The 16,937-nt window shown below is 35.1% G+C and overlaps 1 protein-coding gene across 1 annotated transcript in view; it reads left to right on the top strand.

Annotated features, from left to right (window-relative positions):
• The window catches only part of LOC134586215 (uncharacterized), an 87,076-nt gene that overhangs the window by 36,461 nt on the left and 33,678 nt on the right, over positions 1–16,937 (top strand). Inside the window, exons 26-40 of the mRNA XM_063441711.1 lie at positions 771–1,054; positions 1,223–1,494; positions 1,601–1,648; positions 2,691–2,753; positions 4,564–4,635; positions 5,601–5,839; positions 7,056–7,339; positions 7,616–7,893; positions 9,241–9,836; positions 9,943–10,516; positions 10,926–11,125; positions 11,221–11,601; positions 13,337–13,620; positions 15,990–16,261; positions 16,349–16,396. Coding sequence (XP_063297781.1) covers positions 771–1,054; positions 1,223–1,494; positions 1,601–1,648; positions 2,691–2,753; positions 4,564–4,635; positions 5,601–5,839; positions 7,056–7,339; positions 7,616–7,893; positions 9,241–9,836; positions 9,943–10,516; positions 10,926–11,125; positions 11,221–11,601; positions 13,337–13,620; positions 15,990–16,261; positions 16,349–16,396 — 3,895 coding nt within the window. The remainder of the gene's footprint in view (positions 1–770; positions 1,055–1,222; positions 1,495–1,600; positions 1,649–2,690; positions 2,754–4,563; positions 4,636–5,600; positions 5,840–7,055; positions 7,340–7,615; positions 7,894–9,240; positions 9,837–9,942; positions 10,517–10,925; positions 11,126–11,220; positions 11,602–13,336; positions 13,621–15,989; positions 16,262–16,348; positions 16,397–16,937) is intronic.

The raw sequence follows: 16,937 nt of genomic DNA, 5'->3' as shown, positions 1-16,937 counted from the left end.
TAAATTGTTGCTGCTATATTGCTGATGTCCCCTTGCTACAGCATACTATGAAACCAAAACCAGTCCAGGTGCAATGTCGGCTCATGAGTGAGATAACATATATTTAGAGAACATTGCTTTGCCACACCAGATGTTTTGGTGGCACAGCGCCTTCCTCAGTGCATAGGCTACTTATTTTATGTATAACTTTTTTTAGAAGAATTTAAGAAAAAGCATGTTGCTTGTTCACTTCAGTTTTACAATCAATTTAGTCAAAATATACACTATTTTTATATCAGGCAATTTAATTAAATGCTTGTAAATGAATAAAAAACTCTCATTCTAACTATAAATATCTATAAACATCTATAAACATGTACTTTCACAAGTACACTTATTAGATGTAATCCCGATTAGCAGAAATATAAGGAGACTCTTCATTTTTAATCATACAAGTGTATGTTTATAACCTTGAATTTTACAACCTACCGGTATGTAATTTATCTTGGAGAGAAATATATCTATTTTTATTTATATTCACAATGCATTTGTCTTTCCTTTTTAAAAACTCTTTCATTATCCTCTCTCTGCAAATACGGCTTAGGACTTAACTATAGACCATGTTGTTTCCTAACAATTGTGATTTACATATCCCAGACTGGCAATGAAAAAAACCCACAATTTCTTAGTATTTTATTGAATGTATATTTTTCTGTCGTATTTAAATTATTTTAATCAAATAAATACTTTATACATATTATACTGATATTGGATTTTATTTTCTCTTTCAGGTTAATAATGCCCAAGTTACTCTTCCAGTTAATTTGTCTGGAATAAACATCATACAGAGCGGTCGCTATGTAGTAGTTACAACAGATTTTGGCCTAGAGCTTCAATTTGATGGTGACCATGAACTCTTTGTCAGAATAAAAGAAAATTACAAAGGAAAACTATGTGGATTATGTGGGACATACAACGATGATCGAAAGGATGACTTTATGACACCTGATGGCAATGTTGTACAAGATGTCAACGATTTTGGCAACAGTTGGAGAGTAGAAGATAACGAATGGCCGTGAGTATTTTCATGATTATACACACAAATAAAATAGGAAGAATTCTGTATTCATATGCCTTAATATTTCTTCTTCATTAAATAATAGCAGAGCTCACACTCTGTAACTTTAACAATTACGGTTTCTTTTTGATTGTTTATTAATTCTTATTTTTTGGTTATTAAAAGATGTGATTCTACTCCTCCTCCTCCACCAACATGTCCTCCATCATTAACTGAAGAGGCTGAAAAAATGTGCTGGATTATAAAGCAGACTGATGGTCCATTCAGACCATGCCATTCATACCTTCGTCCTCATCTGTATTTCGAAAGCTGTGTCTTTGACCAGTGTGCCACAGGAGGAAGCATTGAACAGCTCTGCAATGTCCTGGAGTCTTATGCAGCAGCCTGTAAAGGTTTAGGAGTTTCTCTTGGAGACTGGATAAATAACACCATATGTGGTATGTACCATATATTCTTCTCTTGTCTCTTGTATTCCTTAGTCAGTTGAAAACATTAGAATATCTGACTAGGCATTTTATTTCTCTACTTTATATTTATATACAGATCCAAATGCAACAACTCCACCATCTGTTTCTTCAACTACCCATCCAGGTAATATATATTAAAAATATATATATTGTATACATTGTCTCCCCCTCCATCCCCTCCATTGCTCTATTTCCCTTCCCCTTCCCCTGCAGCCCCTCCATTTCTCTCCCCCTTTCCCTGCAGTCCCTCCATTTCTCTCTCCTTCCCCGTACCTGCTGGCTGCGATACTCATCTGAATCTAACAGGAAGTGCTCTCTCAGTAAGCATTTCCTGTCAGACTGCTCAGTCATGCTACATACAGCAGCAGGAGGGAAGTAGCACAGCACATCACTCCCCTCCTGCCGGTTAGCCTGTGCACCAGCCCTAAAGGTATGCTGGCGGCCCACGGTCACAGGGGTCGCAGTGGCAACCAGGCCCCCTGGAGTGATGGGCCCGGTTGCCGCTGCGATCCCTGCAACCATGGTATTTACGCCACTGGCATAAGGCTATCCTAGCTATAAAATAAAGCCAGGGACTAATGAGCGTATTTAGAAAATCGGGCAGACTAGATGGGCGGAATGGTTCTTATCTACCAACACATTCTGTTTCTATGTTTCACATTCTATGAGTATTCAATAAAATCATATATTGACTAGAATTGTTTAGTCTACTCAGTCTGAGTTAGCAAGCATTGTTTAGCACATTATTGCATCCAACCTTTTGCTTATTAAGATAGTGTTTGTGTTACTTAAATTATTATTTTTATGTTTTCATCAAATTTTACATGCACAATATTTTCAACATCTCGAGCAGTACAGACCACTCCAGGTACATACCTTCTTTGATTCAAAGAGAAAATAAGTACCATTTTATTTTAAATATGTTAAAAGGTACTAAATACATATATTTAAAATATTGTTTCAGTATTTGCCACTCACATATGACCTACAAGCACAATTTCTTGCCCAACTTATCTGACAAAATCAAGTTCAGTAGAACATATTACATTGTCAAGCACATTACTACCGATAATTTACTTACCTCCCCAGCAAGTTTTATCTCTAGATTAAAATATCAAACATTTTGTTAATTAAATATAAAAGCTAAATATTTTCTCCTTCCGTAGAACCAAGTGTTTCGAAAACAACTATTACTCCATCTACAGCAAAAACTACAATTACAGATCCAGGTAAAGATTGATAAATATGCTGTTTTCTGCAATAATATATCTTTTTTTACAGTCCTTATCAATGGGTTGATCTACCAAGACAAATATTGCTTATAAATAAAGAAAGGGATCAAGCAACTCCCCTTACATATCTTAATTTACTTATATGTTGGGAACACAGAGTTTCCATGGTGACAGAGCACTAATAAGACTGAGGGGATGGAATATGGGCCCTTGTGTGCAGCAGCTTGTGTCACTTATCAGAAATATTACTTATATGTAACTTTATTATTAGATGTGCAAAAACACATATGCATACATGTACACAAGAATGTAAGCAAGCAAACACACACACACACACACACACATATATTCCTTACATTTAAGAATATTCACACCACTGTGCCCTATATATTTGTCTGCATATCTCCCCTATAAAATTACTTTAGGATATATTATTCTTTAAACTACACTAGTACCTGTCTGGGACTGCTTTTCATGCATACATGTACACAAGAATGCAAGCATGCAAACACAAACACACACTCCCATTACTTTAGGATATATTATTTTTTCAACTCCTGTCTGGTAGTGTTTTTATGGGTTGAGTAGTTTATTACTCAGCAGCTGTTCCACTAATCACATAGGGTCTGTTGAACTCCTCTATAATATATTAAACCTGTACCCTGTGTGTTATCAGTATATACTCAATCTGGTTCATACATTTGTCTTTTAGCTGAATTGCTTTTACAATATACTTATAAAGGTAGTCACTTTTAAAGTTGAGGCGCAGGGTACTCTGTGCATCACAAACCTTGCAATAATGTATAGTTGTTATGGTGATTAAAGTGACCCTTTAACATATTGCACAGAGACAAAAAAAAATTATGCATTATTATCACTTATTCCGTTAATGTCCAAGGCTATTTTGAAATGTTATGCAATCATTCTGCCACAATTTTACACTTTCCTTATGAGTGCACCCATACATATTATACATCATTTTTAATAGTGCTTTCTTCTGATACAATATATATATTGTTTCATGTGTATATATAACACAATTCTAATTAGGAAAAAAATATTATAAAATGGAAAAAAAAATAAAAAGACATTTTTTTTCTAATTTTTACATTTAATCATGTGTACATACCATATGCAACTAAAGAAAGTAAACTCAAAATCAATTCACTAATTAGTATGTTTTTAATACATTTTTTGAAGTTCTAAAACACATTGTGCATGGTTTAAAAGATGAATGCTGAGATTACAACTTTTATAGTAGACACAGAATCAAAAACCGCTGCACACAATAATATATATTTAGAGAAAGTACAACCCCTAGGCTATTTAACTTGAAACATTTTGAAACATTCTATTTAACAATTTTATCATGTACCTAAGTAAAAATATTGAATCCTACCCATAATCCTAACTATAATCCAATCGATAATACAACACCTAACCCAAACCTATTACCCAATCTATAATCCAATCCCTAATCCTACCCACAATCCTTCCCATAATCCTACCCATGAGATGTCATTGCTTGAATTCCTGCTCAACATCTTTGGCATAGGGGGAAGTGAAATTACATTACATCCTCCTAGTATTGTCACACGAATGCAAAGGAAGACATCAATGCAGTGATAGATCTTTAATGTGGTCATGTGGGGTAAAATCATGCAGACAATCCCTTATCGAAATATTGACAATTGTTCTAGTTCTTTGGGCAATGCTTTGGACATAGTGTAAATGTGCATTTGTAGGACCATAAAACAATTTTAATAATTTATTCATATTTACTATATGCATGTATTTTTTTACACAGGTTCCAGCAGTTCTGTATCAACTACCACAAAAACCTCTACAACAGGCACAACACCAATACCACCGAGTTCGGGTATGTAGAATCAGACTTGTTTATTCCATAAATGTACAAAACAACATCAATTAATATTTTTAAATATTTTGTATATTTATTAGATGACTAAGCATTCAGTTTGTCTAATGCAAGACTTAAATTATTGAAATGTAACGTTTGTTTTATAACATTGTTCCTGAAGGACAGGGGCAGGCCACCTTCGGCACTCCTACATCGCCCTTAATTATTTTATAGCTATGATGATGACAAAGCATATTGACTGACGAAGGTGGCCTACCCCTACTGTGGGAAATATTTCTATACAATAAACTAACCCAATGAATGTTGAAATATTTACTAATAAAGTGCAAATACATTGATGTTAAAGGCCCTTACTAAGAATTACGTCTTGCATATGATAATATGAATGTGTATTTTCCACTTTATCAGTGTGACTGAAGACCTGGCTCATAATGCATGGCAGGGACAGCACCTGGTATCCAAACTATAAAAAAAATTCTGAAAAATAATACCAGCAAAATAGCACCAAAACCTCTACATTGAGCTGAAGTGGTTATGAATGCCCATTATGATTATGCTTTGAATGCCCATTTAACAAACAATAACAATTTGTATATATAGTTTAGAGTTTAGCACTAGAAGATATTTATTTTGTTATAATTATGCAAATGTTTTCACAAATTATATTTATTTTATGTAAATTTTTCTTCACTACTTATGGAAGAATTATATTCACTGTATTTCTTTCAGGAGGCCAAAACACAAATAAAAAAAATAGAAATAAAAAAAAAACATATAATTTGATATTAGTCTCATGAATTTCTAGACTCAAGATATATTTTGTTTTGATGATTATTATTATTATTATTATTATAAAGAAATTACAATATTGTGTAATTAATATATTTTCTTTGTCTTTCTTTATTATTGGCAATCATTATTCTAATTGTTTTCTGATGTAAAATACTTTGTTTATGATACAGGATCCTGCGTTGTACAAGGTGATCCTCATTACCAAACCTTTGATAACCAACTCCATCATTTTATGGGAACTTGCACTTACACTTTATCTAAAGTGTGTGGAGATGATGGACACCTGCCACCCTTCAATGTGGAAGCAGCTAATGAGCACAGGGGCAACACTAAAGTATCATATGTCAAGTATGTGAATGTGGATGTTCATGGATTCAGGATCACTCTGGATAAAGGCAGACAAGTTATGGTGAGTTGCTAAATGGGTCTTTTCACAAAGAGGAACATATTACTGGATTGAAAATATCAGAACTTAATTAACAAACAAAAAAAATTATAAAGAGTTTCACAGACATTTAAAAATAAGCCTTCGTGGTAACGGGTGCACCTTGAGTGCATGGTCTTATTGTACTAACTATTTCATATTAACTCCTTATGGAATATGTTAAGCCTTACTATGGGGCAACATTTTTTCTCCAATTTCTTTAAATTTTACAGTCTTATTTTGTTGCTTGCAATTTGAAATATTACTGTGTTTTATGTTAACCTGATAATATAAAAAAAAACCACACTATAGTCTGTTCAGTTAAATCTACTAAGTACAATTGTCCCCATCCACCCACAGAGGGGAAAATTAGGAAAATTGGGAAATTGTAGGGCTAAACTGGAGAAATGCTCATTTCAGTTTCTTTCACAGAGTAATATTAATGCTGGACCTTGTTGTACACAATTTGTGCACAGCTTTAAACACACTGGGCTCTTTCACATGATATATTTTGAACTTTACTGAAGGGCATGTATTCACCATTTTTTTATATTTATGGTATACATTTTTATTTTGCATTTTATGTGTACATTCACATTGCATTTTCGCTGTATATTTTGTAAACCTTATGCGTAGTTGTGTAGTAAACCCTCCCTAAATGATACTCACCAACATCTCCTGAGTACAACAATACCCATAAATATACCTTTGCTACGATTTTAAATAAATACAGGGTCAAATAAATTACCTTCTCTTTAAACATTTAAAAAAAAAAATTAAAGATGGTATTTGTCTCATTTTGGGACATATTAGCACCTTAAAAATTCAAATCATTGCACAAATGTAACTCATTTGCACAAGTAGAAAATCTGGTGTATCTTCTATGGTATTATGACCCTATTGTTGGATCACATTTGTACCAATAATGACACGCAGTACGACAGTATACCTACAAGCCCTATGTGGCCAAAGAGTAAAAATGCTTAAATGCTTAAAATAAATAAAATACTCTAGTATTAAATTTAAAAAAACTCTGCATGCTGGCATTAGTACAGTCATTACAATACACAGTATTCATCAAGTGAATACAGTATTACAAATAATTAGCTATGATTCAACATATATTTTCCCAAGCATCAATTAAATAATATTTTTCATTGTATTGAGTCTCATTGTTTAATAAGAATGCTTTGGTTTACAGGTGAATGGAAAAATAGAGGTACTACCGATCAACCTGTCACCAGATATTAAAGTCTTTATAAGTGGAAACAATGTCCTGTTGACAACAGGCTTTGGACTACAAGTGGCATTTGATGGAAATCATAAAGTAGTGGTGACTATTCCAGGCAACTATTACAATAAAGTATGTGGACTTTGTGGCAATTTCAATGGAAATAAGAATGATGACTTCCTCAACCCAGAAGGTGAATTAGAGCCAAATTCTACCAGCCTTGGAAACAGCTGGCAAGTTGAAAATGATACAAGGTGAGATCATGGCTTGTTAATTTGATTTTAATGGATTTGGACAATGCAGTCATCCTTCAACAAAGTTTTATTAATTATTTTCAGGGTATTTTAATATTAATACTTAAATTTTTTTTTTTTAAATGTGTGTTCATGCATAATGTGCACCCATTTATCAGATATAAAGGTGATATTTCACCTTTTTTTTCAAACTTTTATTGTGTGTAGAGTGACAATGATATTACCTAATACTGTGATGTTACTTTTGCCACTGTGCTGAAATGTTGTCTTTCACAGATGTTCTCCAGGAGAAGACCACACTCCAGAATGCACAGACGAAGACAAAAACACAATTGCTAGCAGCAGTTTCTGTGGACTTATTACAGACAATAACGGACCATTCAGAGACTGTCATAATGTCATCAATCCATCAATTTATTTTGATACCTGTGTGTACGACCTTTGTGAATTGAACATGGATCCAGGATCTCTATGTAACAGTCTCCAGTCCTATGCAGAAGTCTGTCAGTCACAAGGAGTTACCATATACCCATGGAGAAATGAAACATTCTGTCGTAAGTTACAAATAACCACAAGGATCAAGCACAATGTTTAGTAAATGAGTGTCCTTAGCTCGGTGTAGCCACCAACCACCAATTATACAAATCAAGGAGAGGAACACACGAGGCATTTTACAAACAATCTTCACTGCTTTATTCCAAGTGCAAGCATGAAATTATAGATACATCAACGTTTCACTCTTGGCAGTCCTAATTAAAGTCTCTGCTGAGAAAAGACAAAAAGGGTATTGGGGCACACCTGTTACATGCATTTTCAGGAATGGTGCTGCCGTAGAAACCATAAATCTCAGCAAACAAATATAACTGAATATAATAAATTCAGTTCCTCCATATGGCTATATTATGTTAAGCCCACCACTACTTCACCGTACCCCAATATCGGTGGATCCTACACCAATTCCAACATGAGAGAGAAATCAAATAATGCTAGTGCTAGTGCTAAGTAAGCTAAAGTATATTTTAATCATCTGTTGTAAGAGCATTGTGAATATATATAATGAAAAATCAAAATGATAAAAACACAATTCAAAAAAAATCAGAGTCAACTAAACAATTAAAATGATAGTGTTTTGATGTATATACTCATAATGCATATCATACATCTGCTCTATACCAAATGAAAATTATAATTAAAGTGGCATCCAAAATCTCATCAAATGTGTACTTTTCTGTGGTCACCTCCAAAGACTTCTCATTGGGTTGCATTAGAAAGTCTGTAATTCGATAGCCACAGAATGTCTGGGTGGGGTTGGAAGTGAAGGACTTGCAAGGGCAGCAGATACAAGATTTGCAGCTTTTGCAAGCTGTTGTTAGATATACCTCAATGAAAAACGTATTTTTATTTCGTTTGTATTTGGGCAGTGGAGTGTCTAAAATAAGATACTTAGTTTTATACATAAAATATTTTTGTAATGTGCAAATATTTCATCTAAAAAGACAATTTTCTTTTGATTACTGCTTTCTCTTTCTTAATCTACAGCACCAAGATGTCCATCCATACGCATATTTTAATTTTAATAACATATATGTAAATCTTACTAAACCCATTAAAAAAGATTAATTGAGGATTGTCACAAGATTTTAAAGAAGAAATAGATGTTCTATTTCTGTATTTAAATTGTAATTATAATATAAATTTCACAATATGGGTTGAAGATAACACAGTTAAATTTTGTTGGTTGCCTTCTCTGTCTGCATTTACAGCACCAAAATGTCCATCAATATCTACATTTAAATTTTAATAAAATATACATAAATAGTACTAAACCCATAGTACAAAAATAAAAGGTCAACATTATTATATTTTCTTTTCTTAACTGCATTCTCTATTTGTGTTTACAGCTCTAAAATGTCCTTCTAACAGTCATTATGACCAATGTGGCACTGCTTGTCCCGCTACTTGTGTACCAGGATCATCATCCAATTGTAATCTTCCTTGTGCTGAGGGATGTTTCTGTAACGATGGATATGTTCTGTATGATAAGAAGTGTGTTCCAAGTGATCAATGCGGATGTTGGGATGGAGATAAATATTATCCTGTGGGTACAGAATTCTGGTCTGATGACACCTGCTCTTCAAAATGCACATGTCCATCACCAGGAAGTGGCTTAGTGTGTAAAAGTGAATCGTGTCCAAGTAACCAGTACTGTGGAATCACCAACGGAGTTCCTGGATGTTATTTCTATGTATTTGGTATATGCAGAGTCCATAATGATCCTCACTATGACACATTTGACAGACAGAACCACAATTTCATGGGTCTGTGCACCTACACTCTTGCCAAGCTCTGCAGCAACTCCTCTTCCCTCCCATATTTTAACATTGAAGCAAAGAACGCACATCGAGGAGACCCTTCTGTGTCTTTTGTGGAGAAAGTATTCATTGAGGTGTATGATCAGAAAGTACAAATTTGGAGACATGAGCAAAATCGAGTTTTGGTAAGAATTTGCTTTTAATTTATTCTGAGCTGGAATTAAGATGAACACACTACATATTCGATATGTTTGTTAAGCTATCATTCATTTTTTTATTCTTTGGTAACAGGTCAATGGGATCTGGACAACGCTTCCAGTTAATTTAGTTGAAGGATTAGTGACAGTGACCTGGACTGGAAAATATGTTAGTCTTCAAACTGATTTCAGACTAACTGTCTCATATGATACGGATAGTTCAGTGGAGGTGAAAGTACCCAGTACTTATTCAAGCCTGACATGCGGAATGTGTGGCAACTTCAACAACCGCAAATCAGATGAGTACCTAATGCCAAATGGAGTACAAGCGCCAAATTCAGAAGTATTAGGGCACAGCTGGATAGTAGAAGATGATGACCCACTTTGTCATCCCACAGATCCTGAACCAACACCTGTACCTGCATGTCCACCAGAAAAACAAGAACTATTTGAAAGCAAGGAATTCTGTGGTCTCCTTACAAGCAAAGATGGACCATTCTATATATGTAATTCTGTTATTAATCCTGCAGGATTCTTTGAGAGCTGTATCTTTGACATGTGTGCCCTTGATGGAGACCAAGATGTCTTTTGTAGTTTGCTAGGAGCCTATGCTGATGCTTGTCAGAAAGAAGGTGTTTCTCTTAACTGGAGAAACAGTACATTATGCCGTAAGTAACTATTGTAAAAAACATTATATTTTGTACCAATTAAGTTAATGCTTGAAATTGATCATGCTTAAAAATGTCCAAATAAATAACATCTTAAAATTCTGTAGAGGTTTAAGTTAGCAAGAATACATTTCTTACACTGTGATTATACCTTTAAAAAAAATGAGATGCAACTTTTGGCTTTGATGCAGCTTTCTGTTTGAGAAACCCAGAATTATGGGGTGGTCAGTTTTCCATTTAAGGTCTTGACTACATCTTTTACTCTTCTTTTAATAACAATAATATAATAAAACATTTTATCACAACCATATATATATATATCTATATTGATAATTATGACTATATTGGATTGGATTGATAAATAAAACATAAGTGTTTCTGATGATAACAAAATGCTTTTATATTGTAGAACCCAAATGCCCAGCTAACAGTCATTACAATGTGTGTATGAGTTCTTGTCCTGCCACATGTCTGCAACCGCACGGTCCTGAAAACTGCAGCAGCCCATGTTTGGAAGGTTGTGAATGTGATGATGGATATGTCATTAGTGGAGGAACCTGTGTTTCCAAATCTAATTGTGGTTGCTGGTACAATGAAACATATTTTAACGTAAGTGGAAGCATTATAAATATAATTCATTATATTCTAATTGTAAACGAAAACATCTTACAGTTCCTAAAAAAATAACTTTTCTTCACCCCCAGGAAGGAGAGAAATTCTTGCAAGGAGATTGTGAGAATAGCTGTGAGTGCCACGGAAACAACAATGTGGTCTGCTCTCCAGTATCTTGTGCTAAAGATGAGATTTGCAAAGTTCAGAATGGAACATTAGGCTGCTACCCACCAAGCACAGCAGTCTGTCACATTTATGGAGACCCTCATTACACAACCTTTGATGGCACTCTTCATCACTTCCAAGGATCCTGCACCTACACAGTTACTGAGACATGTGAAGATACATCAAACAATTTCACTATCACAACACGAAATGAGCATAGAGGAAACCCAAGTTGGACAGCCATTAATTCTGTAGCACTCACTGTGGATGGAACACATATTTTACTAGAAAAGAACAACATTGTATTTGTAAGTAATGCCTTGCAGAAACTGTAAACTGTCCATGTTAAATAATTAAAGCAAAACATACCTTAGCACTGAATCTGTTGGCTTATTTAGTTATGTTAAAATCACGTACATTTTTCCTAGATTCAATATCTTTTAACTCTTGTCTAGTGGCTACACTGGTTACACCATTCAACACCGAAAGTGGCCCATTCGGTTACTATATGGAAATTGGAGCTTCAATCTTGCTGATGTCCCCTTGCTACAGCATACTATGAAACCCAAACCATCATATAACACACAGCTCTGGTGAAATGTGGGCTCACTAGTGAGACAACATATATTTAAAGAACATTACTTTAACACACCAGATGTTTTGGGGACACAACTCCTTCCTCAGTGTATAGGCTATGTCTTTTATGTATAACTTTGAAGATTTTAAGAAAACATATGTTGCTTGTTAACTTTAGTATATATATACTATATATATATACTAAAGTTAACAAGCAACATATGTTTTCTTAAAATCTTAGATAAAAATTATTCAGAAGATAAATTAAGTGCAATTAAAAAATAAAGTAAAATTGAATCATATATATATGGCAAGCAGGTTTCACTATGGACAAATGGTGAAGGAAGTCCATATAATATTGTATGACAATTACTGATGTAAATTAACCAGCATAATAGGTGAAAAAAACACATGCAAGGGGGGGGGGGGGGGAAGAGACAATGCCTGCGACAAAATCCTCCTTCAGGTGATGTACCTTTAAATATAGAAAGATGAAATTGATTAAATCAACTTACTAAAGACACCAGTAAGCCGAACATTTAAACCGAGATTCCAGCATTTACCTGCATTGATAAACAACTTGTCCGAGTGCACGGGACTTTAAACATCAACTGCAGATGACTGGGATCGGTAACGTGTTTTAAAGAGCCGCTGGGCTAAAACAGACAAGCTGTTGTGTGGGACTTGGAGACAAGAACCACATATATTTCTTGTAAGAGTTTTTAATTTGGGGGCCGCAGATTGTTAATAAACTAATATATATTTTACGGTATCACGCTATGTATTTTTCTTTCTATATTTAAAGGTACATCACCTGAAGGAGGATTTTGTCGCAGGCATTGTCTCTCCCCCCCCCCCTTGCGTGTGTTTTTTTCACCTATTATGCTGGTTAATTTACATCAGTAATTGTCATACAATATTATATGGACTTCCTTCACCATTTGTCCATAGTGAAACCTGCTTGCCATATAAGGGGTTTATTCACTTAGCGCTTAACATCTTGTTTTTTTCGTGTTGTTTATATCTGAAAATATCTGAGAATTTTCATGTGTATGTTATAGCAGCTTTCTACTAATTAGTCACTTATTACATCTGTACATCTGTATATATCGCGCTCTCTAAACAGTTTTGTTTTGTATATATATATATATATATATATATATTATGTATATATATATATATATATATATATATATATATATATATATATATATATTATTTTCACAATGTATTCTTCTGTCTTTTTCAAAAACCCTTTCATTATCCTCAATCTGCAAATATGACTTAACTATAGACCATGTTGTTTCCTAACAATTGTGGTTTACATATCCCAGGCTGGAAATTGAACAAACACAATATCTCAGTATTTTATTGAATGTATATTTGTTCTGTCTTATTTAATTTCTTTTAATGGAAGAAATACTTTATACTTACTATACTGATATTGGATTTTATTTTCTCTTTCAGGTTAATAATGCCCAAGTTACTCTTCCAGTTAATTTGCCTGGAATAAACATCATACAGAGTGGTCGCTATGTAATAGTTACAACAGATTTTGGCCTAGAGCTTCAATTTAATGGTGACCATGAACTCTTTGTCAGAATAAAAGAAAATTACAAAGGAAAACTATGTGGATTATGTGGGACATACAACGATGATCGAAAGGATGACTTTATGACACCTGATGGCAATGTTGTACAAGATGTCAACGATTTTGGCAACAGTTGGAGAGTAGAAGATAACGAATGGCCGTGAGTATTTTTCATACTTATTTGTATAGAAAGCTAATAAATTTTAGACTCTGTTTTATCATTAAAGTTGACCTATCCTCTGTAACATGTGTTCATGACAATGTCATCATAATGTGCTTCTGTCATGACAGATATAGATTTGCAGTTTTCTAAACATCTGGCTTGGCTCATGTTATACAATTTGTGTTTCTTCCTTTAATACTAATAAAAGCTCATATAGTAATCTATTCCCATTACCCCTGTCTTCTGCTGAGAGCATCAATCATGTTTTAGTAGGTATTACTCTTGCTGTGAGAGTAGGGTTGCCACCTGACTGGTATTTTATCAGCACAGCAGGTATTTGAGGCTGTTTCGCTGGTGCCGGTATTGCAGGAATACTGGCAATGCAGGGGCTGGTATTTCTGTGTGATGGAGCTCTAAGACACTCTCCCAGATCTGCATGTATCTCTCCCCACACTCCATGAGACATGCAGAATGGGGAGAGATGTTTACTAGCAGATCTGGGAGATCATCCCAGATCAATGTTTAGCTCCGCCCCCTTCCTGCTGCTTCCTCTCCTCACACTCAAACTCAGTGAGGAGTGCTGCTCTGAGTGTGCTGTGGCTGCCTCCTGCCTGCCTTCCCAGCACTCAAGTGGTCAACAGGCAGAGCAGATTTTACAGCCCTGCAGTATTCACCCCTGCCCCCCTTCCACAAACTGACAGTTTAAACTTGTAAGTAGCCAGGTGTCTCTGCAAGGAGGATTTATAGAGAGAGAGCAGACTTGCTCATTGATGAAGATGGGGACTCTTAGGGACATGGAAATAAATGCTGCTGTATATTTATATGTATTTCTTAATTGTGACTGCATATATGACTGTATGCCTGAGTTTGAATGTCTGTGTCAGTATGTCTGTGTATGTCAGTGTCTTTACTGTGTCTGTATGTCTGTGTATGACAGTGTCTGTGTGACTGTATCTGAATGCCTGTGCATGTATGTCTCTGTATGACTGTGTATGTCAATGTCTGTATGTCTGTGTATGTCAGTTTCCGTATATCTGTGTTTGTCAGTGTCTTTATGACGGTATCTGAATGTCTGTGCTCTATGTCTCTGTATGACTGTGTATGACAGTGTCTGTATGTCTGTGTATGACTGCATTCAAACAAAAGAGAAAGAGGGACCGCGCCCCAGATAGTAATATATAAAATAATATACGTACACAAAGAATTTTTTCAAATGGTTCACATATAACCTCAAACGATAAAAACATTGAGGAAACATACTAGTGCAGTATGATTTGGTAAATAGGTGAAGTTGTAGAGTGAATTAGAGTAATATACACTCACATTTGATAAAGCTAACCAGGAGCTCTACCGTAATTCACATGGACGGAACAATCCCCGTCTAAGGATCTATGTGGAAGAGAATGACTCCAATATTCCAGAAAGGCGGCAATATAAAAGACATAAAAGGAAACTCCAATAGTGCAGTATATTCTGATGATAATAAGGAGAAATAAAATAAAGAATGTGGTACTCACATTTGCTAGAGCAAAAACTTACTCTAGTATACTCAGCTTAGGTGGTATAATCCCCACCAAAGGATATAATGACCAGGAAGTAAAGTGGTGGATCCAAAATAAATAGATGTATATAGCTTTAAAATACACTATTTAATAAAATATAAATAAAACAAAAACAAGGTGACTCACCTGTACTGTTTACCGCTGCCTACAAATTATTTTATATTTAATATTGGAGTGAGCACATATCACATTCTTTTCTATACCTGTATATGACTGCATGTCTGTGTCTTTGTGACTATGTCTGTATGTCACTATGTCTGTGTACGACTGTCTCTCTATGTCTGTGTCTGTATATCACTGTATGACTGTATGTTTGTGTAGGATAGTGTCTGTATGTCACTGTACAACTGTGTCTGTATGTCACACTGTATGTCTGTGTAGGACAATGTTTGTAACCCTATGTCTGTATGTTTGTAAGTTTCTGTATGAGAGTGTCTGTAAGTCTCTGTATGAGAGTGCATGTAAGTCCTATAAGTCTCTGTATGAGAGTGTCTGTAAGTCTGTCTCTGTATGAGAGTGTCTGTGTGTCTCTGTATGACAGTGTCTGTGTGTGTCTTTTTAGGTGCAATCTATTGGTGATGTTGACCTTTGCATTTACTTTGTTTTGATGGCTGGTTTCATAAAGTAGTTTGCTAAAAATTATTTCAAAATAAAACCAGGAAATCTACAGGAGTAATAAGTATGTACAATCAATGATAACATGAAAAATGTGTGCATTGACATACAAATGTTGTGATATCATTACATAATAAATATTGGATTTGCTACTTTAGTAACCCAACTGCTTTGTTTATATATCAACAGGTGTGATTCTATTACTCCTCCTACACCAACGTGCCCACCACTCCTAGAAGAAGAGGCTGAGAAAATGTGCTGGATTATAAAACAGACTGATGGCCCATTCAGACCATGCCATTCATACCTTCGTCCTCATCTGTATTTTGAGAGCTGCATCTTTGATCAGTGCGTTACTGGAGGAAGCAAGGAGCAGCTTTGCAATGTGTTAGAATCATATGCAGCAGCTTGTGAAGCTTTGGGAGTTTCACTGGGAGATTGGATAAGCAAAACTGTTTGTGGTAGGTATCTGTTGTTCTTCTTTCTTCCTTAGTCCGTGAAAAGCTTACCACATATTACTAGACATTTTACTTTCTCTTTTTTCTCAGATCCAAATGCAACAACTCCACCACCTGTTGCTACCACTACTCATCCAGGTAATCTGCTCAATGATTGTTCTTGCAGGCACAACTACTCCTTCCTCACATCCATTTGGTTTAATGGGAAATATTGCATAAAAAAACACTCAATACTGTATAAAGCTTTTCCTAAAGTTAATCTATAAATGATGAAGAACAAATGAAAGATAAAAAACGTGTAAATGCACATAATGTACAGTGTCCCTATTGCACTTTGTGCTGCAATGTTAAACATTACAGTTCCAGAGAAACTGCAATGTTTACATTGCAGCACTAAGTCTGTCTCCAGTGGCTGTCTTCTAGACAGCCACTGGAGGCACTTATTGCATTCAAATGGACCTTTGGTTTGGTATCTGATGCTGGACGTACTCAATCTCTGCATGAGGACATTCAGCATCAGAATGTTTCCCATAGGAAATCAATGATTCAATGCTTTCCTAGGGGGAGGTCTAATGCACGTGTGGCATTTGTCGTGCATGTGCATTAGCTCCCTCTTGTCGCGGGACAGAGGATGAGGCGGAGCCGCGACAAAGCATTGAGGGACATCAGCCCCGGGGTA

The sequence above is a fragment of the Pelobates fuscus genome, chromosome 2 (genome assembly GCF_036172605.1).
Source record: "Pelobates fuscus isolate aPelFus1 chromosome 2, aPelFus1.pri, whole genome shotgun sequence".
Lineage (NCBI taxonomy): Eukaryota > Metazoa > Chordata > Amphibia > Anura > Pelobatidae > Pelobates > Pelobates fuscus.
Note: the sequence above shows the minus strand (reverse complement) of the source record. Positions and strands in the feature narration are given on the sequence as shown.